Source organism: Aotus nancymaae, unplaced genomic scaffold (genome assembly GCF_030222135.1).
Source record: "Aotus nancymaae isolate 86718 unplaced genomic scaffold, 86718_ANA_hifiasm-v0.15.2.pri h1tg000011l, whole genome shotgun sequence".
In the NCBI taxonomy this organism is placed as follows: domain Eukaryota; kingdom Metazoa; phylum Chordata; class Mammalia; order Primates; family Aotidae; genus Aotus; species Aotus nancymaae.
In genome coordinates, this window is record NW_026988422.1 from 46,605,021 (window position 1) to 46,621,853 (window position 16,833).

Here is a 16,833-nt window from a genome sequence, read left to right on the forward strand (position 1 = left end):
ACCAAATGGGTTTATAAATACTAACATTTATTCATAATAAATAATAGATTCTAACATTTATTTATCCTTGAGAGAAGTCGTGGTGGGAGTAAAGCTCTACTCTGGTCTGGATATAATGTAATACTTGCCCTGCAGACTCCCCTGTGCCATCTGTGCTGTCAAAATACATATGAGTTAAGTCTGTGGATAATGCCCTCAAAGGCAGCAGACCCACATATTTATTTAGCATTATTCTAAACAAACAAGTGATGATCATTTCAATCATACTTGGGTACCAATATGTCCCTGGATCAATTTATGTGTTATTACTGGTATTAGAGTAATATTTTAAACCATCGTGACAATTCAGTGGAAATTATTGTTATTTACATGGAATGCACAAGCCATTTAATATTATTAACTTCTTTAATGAATGAGTTAGTAGTAGTTAATAGATTAACTGGGTCTATGAATTTTCTCCTTTCAATTTGTTTTCCATCTTCAGACCAGTCATGTGACTATTAGCACATAGGTAATTTGAGTTTTATTATAAAATAGGTGAAAAGTTTCATCTTCTAATGATCTTTTATGTCCAAATTCTATTTTTTTTCTATTACTTTCCTGGGCTCTCATCTTCAATGTAAATTCACTCTCTCCTTTTTCAAAATTTGACATGGCTTTCTATATTTCCTGTATTGTATTTCAAACATCATCACAATATAAAATCATATGTTTATCAGAGTAACTATTGAAGATTTTTCTTCCCCATCAGACTCTGAACAACGTAAGAACAGGGATTATGTTTATTTCTATTTATCACTCTATAGCAAGGATCATAAAACCCTAATACCATGTTTTCCTTTGATATGAATGCAAATTTTAAAATGGCTATGTCCATATTTTTTAATTCTCCCATTATATAGATTTTCTTATATTTATATTCTCTACCTCTCAGAGATGTCCCAGTAGAAACGGGGGACAAGGAAGTATAAGGTGTAGAGAAATAAGGAAGTTTACTAAAGTGAAAAAAGAAGAGAACATCTTGAAGGTCTTAAGAGAGAAGTCAAGAACCATAAAAATCAAAGCTGAGAGGAAGCCATCAGGCTGCACAACCATGCAGCCCCTCCCTGACTCCAGACCCAGGCCCAGGCAGCTGGTAATGAACAAGATGAATCTCTCTCTTTCTTTCTTTCTTTTTTTTGAGACAGAGTCTCATTCTATCACCAACCTGGAGTGCAGTGGTGCAATCTAGGCTCATTGCAATCTCCACCTTCCAGGTTCAGTTGTTCTCCCACCACAGCCTCCCAAATAGCTGGGATTAAAGATGCCCACCACCACATCCAGCTTATTTTTGTATTTTCAGTAGAGACAGGAGTTTCACTATGTTGGCCAGGATGGTCTCAATCTCCTGACCTCATGATTCACTCGGCTTGGCCCCCCAAAGTTCTGGGATTACAGGCATAAGCCACCATGCCCAGCCAGATCTCTTTCTTACATAACAGTTTTTCCTTTTCTTTTAATCTATTCACTATTTTTTTCTACACGCTGTTGCTCCCTTCTGCTGTGCTAGACAATGATGCCCCTGGTTATTTGGCACTACTAGTAAAGGAACTAGAAGTGGATTTTCAGTACAGAATATAAATGATATAAATGAATACAAAATCAAAAGCAATCAGCCTGAGCCAAAAGACAGGCATCTTTTAGTCATTACCATTAAAAAAATCAAAATAGAGATAGGAGAGTGGGTGGAGAGGAGAATGCTACAAAGCACTGGATAAGAAAGGAAAAATAACAAACAGTCAAATAATAACAACAGAAATCAAAGAAATGGAAACATACTGTTTCTTAAAAGTTCAGTTTATAAAATTCAAATCTGCATAATTCTACTTTTACTTAAAAACTGAAAAAGTCTCAGAAGCATTGTAATCTCATTTAAAAATAGGTGTGTCAATAGCCATTACCGCAGATTTACTGCAGTGGGAGCTTGAAAACAGATCAATCAAGGCAGCTCAAAACAGAATAATAGGTTGGATACAAACACCTACTCATACTATAACACTGTTTGCAGCATGTGGACTCATTCATGATTAAATTTTTCCCCAAAGTCTAATGTATTTCTGTTCAATGTGGATATATATACAGAAATATTTCATTCATCCAAATTACTCCACAATTGATGTTCTATTTTCATCTATGCTTAAATAAAACAGTACCCACTGAATACCAAGCAAAAGCTAAGATTTAAAATGGTGCCAGGCATGTAGTTCCCATAGTTTCTAAACTGTGAAGGATGAAACATATTATAACCACAATAGACTAAATTATCTGTTACCTCTTATTACTGTCTACCATATTCAGGCACCTTTTGGCCATTTTTCACCCCCCAGCCTACTAAGTATTGTGGCTGGCGGTATCTCCATTACAGATGTGAACACAAAAGTATGGAACCTGATCCTCATGGTCTAGATGAAGTCAGAGTACTGAGCAAGTCATCCATGGACCTCCGTAAATAATCCTATCTTCTCCTTTCTAGACTACAGTTATCAAATTATTCCTTTAGTCCTTCCTCAGAAGCTAGTATCAGAGTTATAAGAAAATGAAATATAAACTAGACAACAGCATTACACTAAATTTCAACATGATAAAAGTAAAGAATGCACTTAATATTATTCCTAAAGAGAGGTTTGAATCAAATAACACAGCCTAAGATTTGACACAGGAAAAGTTTACTAATAATTATATTAGCTGACAATAATATAATGCTTGCATTAAAATCCTCCTAAACTATGCCAAAAGCCATGAAAACTAATATATACATTTGCGGGTTCCAAATTATTATTACAAAAAATATTAAAGTTTTCATTGACTTGTAATGTTTCCAATAAGCCACTGGCTGTTATTTTACTTCACTTCTGTTACATGAAAAGAAAAATAAAACTGAGGTTTCAGATAAAGTCTACTTTCTCAGATAGTATATGAAGGTCAGACAGAAAAGAAAAATGTCAATAATAATTCTGAATGCTTACTTTGTAGTATTTCAGTAGGTAACAACTGAGAAACACATGTAGATGTGACAACAGTTATTATGTCTAGGTACACATGGAAAAACTATAGCTTTCATATATTTGTTGCATAATGCTTTAAATAACAAGCTGAAGAATAGTTTCTTATAATGATATGCCAGTTTCTTATAATAGCTTCTTAATAGCGTCTCTTGCTCAACAAGCAAGTAACTTAGATCGCAGGAAAAACTACACCAGTTGTCCCATACTGGCCTAGCTTAGCCCTTCTATTAGAGATTCTGAGTCCTCCTAATTTTTTAAGGTAGTATGTGTTCTAACACCTTGGAAAACCCAGTTAATTTCATGTGTAAAACTACAGTATTTAGCTGTCCTAATAAAAAGTTGTTGGAAAATAATTAGTGAATTATTATAGAATTTTCTTCTATAATTCTTTTTATACAAAAACCCTTAAATTCATACATGTAAATTGTAAATAAGATATAATATACAATAGTACTCCAAATCATTCAGACACAGTCATATAATCTTAGTGTCAGGACCTGCAAATTCATTTAGTACTATGTTCTACATATGTGCCTAAATCTTTTACTGGAAGACTGTGAATTTCCTCCTGAAATGGATCATTCCACTTTTAAAATGCCAAATACTTCAAGTTACCTGTCATATCTCTCCCAAGTCTTTTCTCAGCTAAACTAAATATTCATATTTCTTTTAACTATCCATCACAAAACAAAATTCCAAGAACTTTATGCCATCATGCTTATCTTCTGATGAGTGTGCTGCCATAAGATGACATTTCTTTTAAAATATTCAGCCAAAGTTCAACGCAATATCCGAACACAATCTATGATCTGATTACAATGGGCTGTACTAGCATGATTATTACCTTTCTTGATTCAAAGGCTAGAGTACTTTTAGTGCATCTTCAGACCAATTCAGTTTTATTTTATTATATTCACATGAATATATTTACATGGCTTTTAAATACAGGACATTTGTCTGTGAAGTTCTTCTTACAAGACTAGTGGCTTCACTCTTGGCTTTAACTGTAACATATACCATCACAGGAACCTCTTGAAGTATTTTAATATCAAACCAAGAAAATGGTGACATGTATGAAAATATAATCCCAGTTTTACATATTTAGTAATATCATGAAATATTTAAACATCATTTCCCAAATTAAAAAATATACAAAATTAAACTATCCAAAGGAAGTCACTTTAACCTGTAGAAAAAAAGTATATTGCCTACTGTATTTGAAAGCACAGTGCTTCTCTGATAGATTTGGCTAAAAAATAATTAAAAATTTTAAAACATTCAAAATTCCAATTTGTTTAAATTCTAAAGGCATATTCCCACCTGAATCTTCTGTGTAGTTCTGCTGGGACATTTCGTATAATAGCATCTTCCTACTGATACCTTATGTTTTTTATAAAACACATGAAACAAAAATGAAGACCAAAGAGCTTTTTCTACTGATTTCCTTTAAAGGTACGTGTCAGGGAAAAAAGCAAGATATTGGAAAACAATAAAGGTAAGGTTTTAGACCTTTCATTCTATGAAACAAGCTGAAAAAAAAAATCCACTATGATGGGAAATACGTGGTCTACACATTGTTTTACAAGTCTTACATTTTTTCACATGGTTCCAAAAGCTGAAAATAAAGTCCCCAGCCATTTATTTCATTTGAATTATTTTCCAGTAAAGTCATTTCAAACTGCAGGGTTGAATTTTTTGAGTTTTAACCATCATCCTTTCTATTTTTTCCCATAATCTCCTCTTCACCTTTTAAATCCTCAGTTATTCCACCCATTTCTTCTTCTTTTATGAACACAGAATATTAGCAAGTAGCAAAGCCCAGAGAATGGATTTGGCTATTAAATTTAAAAAGAATCTAAAGCAACTGTGCTAATGAGCAGTCAATAACATATTTTCAACTATATAAAATTGAAGTAGGCACTGTTCTATATTTAAAAACATTGCCTAAAGCAAACTTTCCTGATAGAAATGCTGCAATCTCCACATCAAGTACAGATTTTAATGCCACAATTGTATCAGAGAAAGAATTATTCTCATAAGGCAAGTTAAGATGGAATTATATCACAGTGATTAACTTGCTTGTGGGTTAAAGCTGAATTCAAAAATCTATAAAACTAAATATGTGGAAATAATAGAAGGAAATCTCAGTTATTGGGGCGAAGGTTTTCCTCTAATTAGCTTCAATGAATCATTACATTTATTTATACAGGCAATTGAAAAATATATAGCTATTTTAAAACTAACCAGAGAAGCATGAAAACAAAGACATTTGGCTTCACAGATTATATTTCTTTTTAAAATATATGCTCATAGCTAAATTTGATAACCTCTATTAAAAATATTTGAAAAATTATCAATAAAATATAAAATAAGAAACATATACTAATAAAATGTATTTGGCTTATGGAGGAACATGAAGTCTAATAGGTGTCTCTAACATTAAATATTGGATAAATGTCAAAATTCAGATACCGTTAACTAAAGCTACATCCAAAAGTACATACATAATTCTAAGATGGTGACTGCAGTTACGGAATTTATATTATTACTGTCATCAACCTTTCATTTTTTTTTCTACACTTGTATTTTAACAGCTTTAATCAATTTAACTCATAATCAAAAGGCTATGGCATAGATAAATACATAATTGATCATGATGGAAACATAGGTAGATACACACACAGATACATAGAAACCTTTGTTACAAAAGCCATATGTGCTCATTGGCTGCTCTTTTGAGAACAGACTATACAAGGAACAAAGGTGGAAGTGCAGGCCAGTTAGTTGGTGTTAGAAAAACCCAGGGAAGATATGATGGTGACTTGGACCAGGTGATAGCAATGGAGGTGGTGAGAATTGGAGGTAGAGCCACAAGGATTCAGCAGAGGTTTAAATGTGGGAGATTTTGTGTTAAGCAACAGAAAGGTAGTATTTCCATTAATTTCACTGGGAAAGAATGGCTGTAAAACAGGTTTTTAGAAGATGATTAGAAGTTTGGTTTTGGACAACTTACTGGACATGAGTAGGCAGTTGGATAGGAGAATCTATAGTTCAGGGAATCAGTATGAATATTGGGTGTTGATGGTTTAGTCATGAGATTGCAGGATGTCATTAAAGGAGGGAATATGGACAGAAAAGGGAAGAGGCACAAGGACTGAGCTCTAAAATACCACCAAATTTAAAATACCATCTTATTCAAATTGCTTTCAAGAAATGTGCTACCAATTTACATACCTCCCAGAATTATACGATAATGCCAAGTCACCAGCCTTTGCTAAGATTGGGTATCATCTTTGTTCATTTGACATATTTAAAATGTTTCTATGGTTTTCTTTGTTTGTTTGTTTTTAACTCTTTGTTCTAAGTAAAAATAAGCCTTTCTGTTTATTAGTAATTTGTGTTCCGTCTTCTATAAATTACCTATGTCCTCAGTTCATTTTTCTCACCAAGTATGCTAAATACTTCTTAGTAATTTATAAACCACTTTACCTATTAAGGTAATTAACCTTTCACTTGCAAAATTTGTTGCAAATGCTTTATCTCATTTTCATAGTTTTCTAGTGTGAAAGACTTTACATTTTTTAGCCAAATCTATTTGTCAGCCACCTTGTTATATATTCTATTACTTTAATATGTATAAAGATAAATTAAATATATTCACACGTTTTCTTCTAATAGTTTAGTTTCTTTTTTTTGCATTTAATTCTCAGTTCTTCTGATATTTATGTTAAGTAATGAGTGAAGACTCTTACAAATATTTTCTTAGATTTTTAGTTCATTTTATAATGATATTAAGTAATTATCAATTCCATATTTACAATTCATTCTTTAACTGATATCTATTCCCTCTCTTTTTTTTTTTTTTTGGTTACTAATTCTTTTGTCTACGCTTCAAGTCTTTATTATTGCATTTTAAAAATATTTATATATATAATATATATACACATACACACTATTTATTTGTTAAATAGCTGAATGCCTAACAGGCATACGAGTCTTCTACTCCAGTTGTCAAGTTCTCTACAAAACCAGAGAGCTGAATGTCAGTTTTTGTTTTCTTCTTGTTTAGTATAGCATACGGTGTGTAGTCTAAGAATCATTTTTAAATTCAGTCTGTTCAATGATGCAATACTAGAAATCCCTACACCCGCTTTCCAAGCCCAGAATTTGGTAGATGTCTTTTCTTCCTTTTCCTTCCTTTGGTGCTGTTACCCTAGAACTTATGCATCTGGATGGGGATTTTCTTAATAGACTGGGATAAATCAATACAACATAGAGTTTGTTTCATACATGAACAAGGAAACTTTTATATTTGTCACAGTTATTTAAATGTGCTTCTCCTATTAGTCAAAAACAACTTTAAGGATTCCTTACTCAATTAAAAGTCACATCCACCGTTTTTTCTTATCCAAATGCTAATCCATTTTAAGATCTTAAAATTTCCCCTTAAAAAATCTTTTCAGGCCGTGCGCAGTGACTCATGCCTGTAATCCCAGCACTGTGGGAGGCCAAAGCCAATGTATCACAAGGTCAGGAGATCAAGACCATCCTGGTTAACACAGCGAAACTCAGTCTGTACTAAAAATACAAAAACACACACAAAAAAAAAATTAGCCAGGTGTGGTGGAATGCACCTGTAATCCCAGCTACTCCGGAGGCTGAGGCAGGAGAATCACTTGAACCTGGGAGATGGAGATTGCAATGAGCTGAGATCATGCCACTGCACTCTAGCCTGGGAGACAGAGGGAGACTCTGTCTCAAAAAAAAAATCTTTTCAATGAAATTAAATTCTTATTTCACCTTTAATATTTGTCTCCTCATATTTGTTCTATTAATTCATTTTCCTTGGCAACTCTACTCATCAGAATTGCATTTCTTTAACTGCAAATGAACAAGTAAAAAAACTTATTTAAGGCAGTAAAGGGTAGGTACGTAGAAATTTTTCCCTCCTACATGGCATGTGAACTTTGAGACACACTGCATGCCAGTGCATTAGACCCTAATTCCATCATGAATCAGACAGTTTAGCATGTCCTCAGGGGAGGCTTGAAGACAATCTAGTCAGGTCCATTCATGAACAACCCAGTATTCAGGAATATAGAGAGCAGGGACTCGAAACTCTGCCACGGATTACAATTGTGCCAGAAGCCCTGGCTCAGACTCTTTTTGAATATACAAAAGGCCATTATTCCATCATTTCACTGATTTTTTTATTAGTTACCATGTGGCTCTATTGCATTCTCTGGAAAGGAAAGCTTCTTGCTGAGATAGTTATTGACAAGGCTGATGGTTGCCTCTTGATCTGTTTCATTTAATGTGGACTTCAAAGGACACTCTGCTTTTGATGACTTAAACTCTGTTACTCTCACCTTCACCCCAAGGAAGATTCTGTTTCTTCTTTGGATACTCTTTCTACTAACCATATATTGGCTTGGATATACATTAATCAAATTCCATAGAAATGCAGTTTGCTTTCTTCCTTCTGTGTTCATGCATACCACTTTACAGGGCTGTTTAACTGGAAAAGCTATACTGCGTCTTACAAAATATTGAAAGAGGAGTAAATCTCACACCCTTTCACAATTCCTCCACATAGCTGCCCCCAAGTATCTCATCTGCACTCGCTCTGAAGGCTTCTCTCCCTCATTCTCTTCCTCGTCCATTCCGTACACCTCCACTCAACCATCTATTCCTAAAAACACCTGCCCCGGCTTAAAACAACTTACATCTTGCTTCATGAAATTCTCCTAACTAAACATCTACTTTGCTCATTTGCTTTTTCCTTTTATCATTGAAAGATGCTTTTTGAGCAGGTCTTAAAGAAAAACCATAAGTCAACCTCACAAGGTTAAAAGAACAAAAAAAAATTGTGAGAAATGAACAGGAAGGTATTATGCCACCTAACTAGCATGCGTCAAAAATCAATACCTAAAAAAAAACAGTCTCCACTGATGCTTATAAAGTAAAATAGCTTAAGAATGGTTTCCTTTAAAGCTCTGTGTACCAACTTTATTTTTCATCTTCTGTATTTGATGTGAATCAGCTGGGTGTAGGAAGTGAGGATTTTTTAAATTTGCTTTTATTTATTTTAAGGAGGATTTTGAGTTCATCTTTGACTCAAATATTAGATAGATGAGAAAAATTAAAAGCAGCTCCATGAAAAGGCAAGGAAGAGATTAGAGATATCAGATGATTAGAGAGGGAGGTATCTATTTTATAGATATGTGTAAGGAAAAGTCGAAAATAAAGAACTATAAGTTCCTTATAAAACATATGAGATGGGAGAAATTTAAGTGAAGGACAGCATAGAAGACACATACATTTTTAATTTATAGCAAGGAAGCCTCTTTCTAATTTTTAAATGAGCAGAAAAGGCAAAGGGGAAATCTAGAATAAATTCTAGCAGGAAAAATGGCAGCACTCTGAGTTTTAGAGGAACACAACAAATTACCATGAGAGGTAATGAGAGTGTTTTAGGGAAATGGAATAATGAGTTATTTTTAGAAACTTAATTTTCTAAATTGAATGTGATGACTGGTACTAATTGATGATTAATAGTTCAGTGCTTTGTACCTTCTAAGCACTCAAGAAATATGATTGATTGATATGTCACTTACAAATACAGAATAACATTTATGAAGCAATTATACAAGCAATATGTGAGTGGGAAAGCTAAATGCATCTGAAGATCCTACTAAAATAGAAACTGAATAAAAATAATAATAACCCATACCTTTTCTGTGTCGATGCCTTTTGACATGGACCATGTTGAGACGATATAATCCATGACTCGCTCACTAAGGCCTTTTGGGACCTGATAGAGTTTCAGAAAGTCCCGTACGTTATTCAGCATCTCATGGTATCGGTTGGTGTTGGCATACATTTGCTGGAAAATTGTTGTAACATTTCCAAAAATAGTTGCATAAAGAAGAGCTGAAAGAGAAGAAATAATACAAATAAAATATCTCATGTGAAAAAAATACGAATATTTGCTCACTCAATGAATAATTTGACAGAGACATTCTTATAACCTTGTAGGGATTAATGCACGTTGAACTCTCAGAAGATTGCCTGGCACCTGGCACATTTCACTCAGGAAATGTTACCTTCAGTAGGGGAACCATGACTTTATGAGCACACACCACTCTAGTCAACATGAAAAACCTAAGAGTCATCACAATATTTTTCTGAAGAACCAGATGATCCAAAGTTATAATTTTGCCTAAGAAATTCTATTTGTTAGTAAATTAAAGTTATCCTCCACTTTGTCCTCCTGAATGAAGCCTAACCAATTTAAATTTTTCAGGGATTGATGATCCAGTTTAGAAATACATGTTCTTTCTCATTGCCTGCTCCTTCCAGTCTTTGGAATACCTTCCCGGTTATAAATATTTTTGACAGAACATCAGAAATTTAGGGAGTGGAGACAAATTAATGTGCTTCATGTTTAGAAGGTTCTGAAGATAAAGAGGTTTGGAGTTTTCAGCTAAAATAAAACTTTGGCAGTGCCTAGAAATTCCAGTTACTATATTCATGTCATTTTTCCAGTGATTTTTTTTTTTATTCCATCATTTTAATTAAGTGCAAAGTTAGCCCACTGACAATTGTCATTCATCTACGGGGGAATACGGATGGGATAGGGTATTTCAAAGGCCTGACTGCTGCCTCCTCCTCAATCCGTAATTCACCAACTCTTCTTTCTCCAGACCTGGTCAGGCTAGTAATGCTGACAGGATCCTACAAAAGTTTTTAGAAGTAGTTGAGTTCAACCTAAACTGAACGAACTTCCCCTCTCCAATAGCACACTACTCCCAGCCTGCCCTGCCCCTCTGGTCTCACTCCCTTGTTAACTGGAAGCTTTTTTGAAAAGGGGGCAGTGCTTTATTCACCTTAATGTTCAGTGCACAGACATTCCATAAGCATTTCACAAATAAGTAGACTCACAGGCAATGATAATTTTCATCCTACATACTCCAGGCATTTGAAAAATGACTCCAAGCAAAATATAGGCTGTTGCACTTTGCAGTTTCATCAGCCAAATCCCATTTGATGGAAGTGGTATAAAATCAGGCTAGTGAAGCAACTTAAGATCTTTAATATACTTCTTTTAGAAAATTATTTGTTTTTTCAAGAAGAGTTGTTCTCCTCTGAGTATAACAAATTATAATTTCACAACAGAAAGCTATTATTTTATAAAAATCTAGTCTGTTTTTCTGCTATTATTTGATGCCAGTGCAGGACAATATCAGACAGATGATATTTTTTTAGCCCTGAGTAGGAGGAATACAGTATTGACATTTCTCAACTGAGTCTTTATATCTTTGAATATTCATATTTAAAAGATAAATAAATAAAGGTAATCACAGACTTAACATCTCTATTCCACCACTGTTGCTATTAAGAAAAACAAACATAAGGTGAACAAATTAACGATAGCAGAATCATCTAACAAATATGGAATTTCGCCTTTTCAGAAAAGAGAAATAAGAAAAATGTATATTTTTAAAATAATGAGCATTTTAGGAGTTAATGAAACAATATTGTAGTTATGATTTTCAGTAGTGCCCAGCTATCATAAATTGTCCGTAAATGCCACAGAGCTACAAATTATTTCGACATGTTTAACTTGTTTGGCTCTTTAAGATGCTTGCGATACGCTACATTTGCCAAATGTCTTATTACTGCCTTTTAGTTTAACAAATTACTACATGTTTCATCCTTTAGGTACATTAAATGTGTACACAAAATACATTCTGCTCATATAAAAAGTTTAAAATATGAAGAATCTGCTAATGTATTAAAAGTTTGCAGCACTAATAAGTAAAGAATTGTCAACATCCCATTAAGTCTGGCATATTACAAAAATATCCACTTTTTTGGTCATTTTTCATTTTCATTACTTTATGAACACATAATAGCTATACATATTTATGAGGTACAATAATATCTTGATATAAGCATATAATGTATAATGATCAAGCAAGGTAATTGATCATTATACATTATTATAAAAAAATATTTTGTGTGTTAGGAACATTTCAATTCCACTCTACTAGTTCTTATGAAATACACAATCAATTATTATTAACCATAGTTGCCCTATTGTGCTACTGAACACTGCATCTTACTTGTATTTTTGTACCCATTAACCAACTGCTCTTTATCCCTCACTGCCTCTCATTTTCATGTGAATATAGTATCCCTACATCGGATAAGACTAAACAAGACAATAATTTAAAGTAAGAGATTCCATTACATGTTTACATTCTTGTTATTTTATTTTGAAATAATTTTAGACTCAAAAGAAGTTGCAGAAATAGCGCAGAAAGCTCACATTACCCACATGCAGCTTCTTGCAAGGATGACATCTTACTCAATTATAGGAATATAGCAAAACCAGAAAACTGATAATGGCACAGTACAATTAACCAAACTAGTGAGCTTTTTTTTGCCAGTTTTTCATTTTTTCATATGCACTCATTTCTTCAGTGTATAGTTTTATAAAATTTTATCACATATATAGATTCATGTCATTTACATATATTTTTAAAAAGAGAAATCACTTCTTCCTTATCAATATCTTCAATCTTGAGGCTGGAATGCATTTCAAAAGAGACAGTATGACAGCATATTTGATACTCCAGCAAGCAACAACAGCAATGCCCACCACACCTGTGTTCCAGAACAAACAGGCACATCTTTAATGAGAGAGGCCTTGGAGCATGACACACAATAATAAGGGAAACTGATCCCAGTAGAAGCTACCTCTAAACTGCTAACTCTCAAAATAATACCTCCCTCCCTCATTACAGACACATCTGTCTTCTGGGATGTCTAATCATTATTTGGATCTAACACATCTGAAAAGAAACTCAGTCTACAGCACCCTCTCTCCAACAGCCAAATGCACTTTCACCTCTGCAAACGGCAAAACCCTACCTAGTTGCTCAGATAAAAAAACCTCAGAGTCATTCTTCAATTCATTCTTTGATTCATCACCTATATGTGATCTATCAGCAATTCCTGTTGGCTCTACCTTCAGTGTATAGCTTCAATTCAACCACTACCCACTACCTCTACCAGCATCCTTGCAGTCTCTAAGAGTGTGTGTCTATGGACCAATTACTAAACCTCTGTTGGCCTCTATGTCCTCACTTACAACTTTAAAATTACACAGGAATCTTCACCAAAGGGTTGTGTTAAATGAGATAATGCATATCTCCACTAAAAATTAGCTGGGTATGGTGGCACGCCCCTGTAATTCCAGCTACTCAGGAGGCTGAGGCACGAGAACGGCTGGAACCTGGGAGACGGAGGTTGCAGTAAGCCAAGATCGCGTCATTGCACTCCAGCCTGGTCAACAGAGCAAGACTCTGTCTCAAAATAAAAAAAGAGTCCAGCAGGGACTAAGTATCCACGAAATGCTATGCATCATCACTACCACAAAAATTATTTTCCAGTCGAAAAGAATAATCATATATATATGATCTTGGCCACATACAACTATAGCACTGCCTCTTCCACTGACCATCACTCCTATCAGTCTTCTCTTCGTTCCCTCTGCTTCAGCATACAACTTCTTGGTGCTAAACAACCTAAACCAATTCATTCTTCAGAGCTCCTTTACTAGCTGTTCCTTGAACACTCTTCACCATGATCTTCTCTTGGTCTGTTTCCTCTCCTCATTCAGGTCTCTGCTCAAAACCTCACTCCTCACTGAGGCCTTCCCTGATCATGCTGTTTAAACATCCTCTTCCCCCACTATCACTCTCCACCCCCTTACTATGCCTTATGGTTCTTTATCACTACTTTAACTTCCATTACATATTTATTTGTTTGCTTATTATCTATCTTTTCCACTAGGAATGCAAATTCCAAGAGGGCAGATGTAGGTCTGTTCCTTTTGGCTCACTGCTGTATTTTCCCAATATAGACCAGTTCCTAGTACATGGTAAGTGTTCAAATATTTTTTCCAACAAATTCACACACCAAAAACTGAGAAACAGCTTTTCAGAAGCATTTTATTTTCATATCAAAATCTCACTACCAGTGTTGCAAACATATAGAAGGAACACACACTGTTAAGGCAGGTGGGGAAATGAAACTTTTAAAAGCTAAGGTTAAACATGTCCTAACCATATTAAGGTAAAAACAAATTGGAAGTTCCATTGTCATTCACCAAACATGAATTCCTATGGTCTGGCCAGTTTTGTAGAGTCCTCTTCCATTATTTTACCTTTTGAATGGAGGTATCATATAGTCAATCCATGTACTTCACTATTAATAGTAATAATTAGATTAATTTGTGATAATTTCATTAGGGACTTTTTATATGCTCTCCTGCGGATGTATAGACTTAAGATAACTGCTAATTGTGTGAGCTAATCATATTTAAGGTCTTAGTAAATCTGGCATACATATCAGCAAATGCCTTACATAAAAAGTCTTATATTTGTCTTATTCACCACAAAGGGATTATTTTGAAGATAATTATGACAGATTAAAGATGGAATATAGATCTTACCTCTCAATGGAAGGGGGGTCTTAAAGAATTTTTGACGCCCCTTCCATTGAGAAACAAGGTCTATATTCTGTTCCCTTGAATCTAGGCATACTCTATGACTGTTGACCACTAGAATATTGTAACCATGATTTTGTGCCAACATCTAGGCCCAAAGGCCTTACAAAATTAGAAACTTCTGATTCCTCACTATTGAAACACCTGCTCTTGGAATCTAGTTTTCATGCTGTGAGGAAGCTGGAGGATTTTTCTGGAGCGGCCCACATAGAGAGGAATAAAAGCCCCTAGCCAATAGCCTTGGCTGAACTCCCAGCTAAGCACTGGCCGAAGCTGAGCAATTTACAATATTGATATGAGTATACATTTCTGGTTAACACTTAAGACTATGTAAGTGGTTCAACCACTCCTTTTTTTCTCTTTATATTCATAATCTTTAATAATGATACCTAAGAAACAAAACAAATTTTCCATCAGTCTGTGATTGTATGTGTAGGATACAGCTTGAGAACATCAGCCTACCAGCTGTGTGGCTGAGCCAACTAAGTAGAGTTTTCAGGACCACTGGCGCCATCCTAGCTGATACCACATGAACTTGAAATAAGTCATACCATCATAGCCCTCTGCAAATTGCAGATTCATGAATAAAATAAATGATTCTTTCCTTAAGCCACTAAGTGTGATTAGTTTTGTCACTATGATCAATTTAACAACACAGAGTGGTTCTCAATTGGTCAGGGGACCTGGAAGAGGAGGGTACTGAGTCCTTTATGATACACATCACAGCACAAGAACATTCTGAAAAACAATTTTTAATATATAATATAGTTTTATATTTTAAAATGGGAGAAATGCCTTTTATTTTTATAATATGAACGTTAAAGACATGAAACAATGTTCAGTATATGAAAAAGAGACAGGTCAAAAGATTGAACGATGTTGTAACTCATCACAGACATCACTATTCAAGCACTGTTGAATTTAGTAGACATTTATTGGACACCTATTAAATGCCAGCCACTATACCAGCCACTGGGAACACAACAATAAAAAAGAATGACATAATCCCCACCCTCAAGTAGTATCTACCACACTCCCTATAGAAAAGTATTAGTCTTTAATTCTCCCAAATTATATTCTTTGAAAGAAAGTCAATCTTTTTCTTTTCATAGTTTATAAAATTCACAAATAAACATATAGCCAATCCAAGCATATAAACAGTATAGTTTATTTCTCAGGGTTAAACGATTTGTAGAGTCAAACAGAAATCATGTTAAGCTAATTAACCGTAACCTGGTCTTCACTCTTATGAGTTGCTCATGATAAGAGATCAAATAGTGATAGTCAGGTCTCTGAAAAAATGTTCTCCAGTCATTTCATTTTATTTGCTCATTAGGTCAAGCTGCATCTCTCCATCTCCTTCTTAGTAATCTTTCCTTCTTAGATATATTTTGTGCCTCTCTGTAACGATATCCAGTACTAAATTTTCCTAATTATCTTCCTTTTATAAATCTTGCCAAGTGACCAATGGCCTTAGACTGAACAGTTTAAACTATTGATATGATAATGCATTTCCAGTAATGCTTAAGGCCTCATAGGTGGTCCAACCATCATCTTCTTTTCTATTTATATTCACTAAAGTTTACTTTTAATAATGACATTAAAGATGTGGAAGGAAAATGTTCCAGCAATCTGTGATCATCTGTGCAGCACACAGCTTTTTAAAACATTTGAAATGGCTCTGGTTGGCCTTAGCACAAAGTGAAGAAGCTGATCTTCAGAAACTTCCAGTACCAAAGTTGCTCTCCTTCCCGCTCTCTCATAATAGCTCCTGGCTTCAACTGGATGCTCTTTTGCAATGACCCATATATGGAGGCACCCTCTATGCATCTGCTTTGAGCCAGGCATTTTCTATTTTCCAGTCTTTACTTAATCTACACCCCATTCCATCTGGTATCTGGGCTGTGCCAATTATTTTGTTAGAAACTGGTCTCATCAATGACTTCAAGTGTTAAATACTGAAAACTATTTAACATATTTTATCATCTAAAAGATGTTGGAATTTTGAAGAGGAAATTTCAAGTAGTACAGTGAGTTGACTGAATCACTATTTGAATGAACTATCAACTAGTAAAATTAGTTAGGACACAGCAGGACCACTTTTAGAACTTAATCAAATTTTAGTATAACATCGGATAGATGTCACCTAGCTTAGAGCTAATCCTGTGATTACCATAACTGACTCTGTCAAAATAGTCTCAATAATTACCT

At 34.4% G+C, this 16,833-nt stretch overlaps 1 protein-coding gene across 1 annotated transcript in view; it reads right to left on the reverse strand.

The window, feature by feature from the left end:
• KCNH5 (potassium voltage-gated channel subfamily H member 5) overlaps positions 1-16,833 on the reverse strand; it is a 357,848-nt gene that overhangs the window by 142,755 nt on the left and 198,260 nt on the right. The window contains exon 8 of the mRNA XM_012464182.3: positions 9,778-9,977. Within this exon, the coding sequence (XP_012319605.1) occupies positions 9,778-9,977 (200 nt within the window). The remainder of the gene's footprint in view (positions 1-9,777; positions 9,978-16,833) is intronic.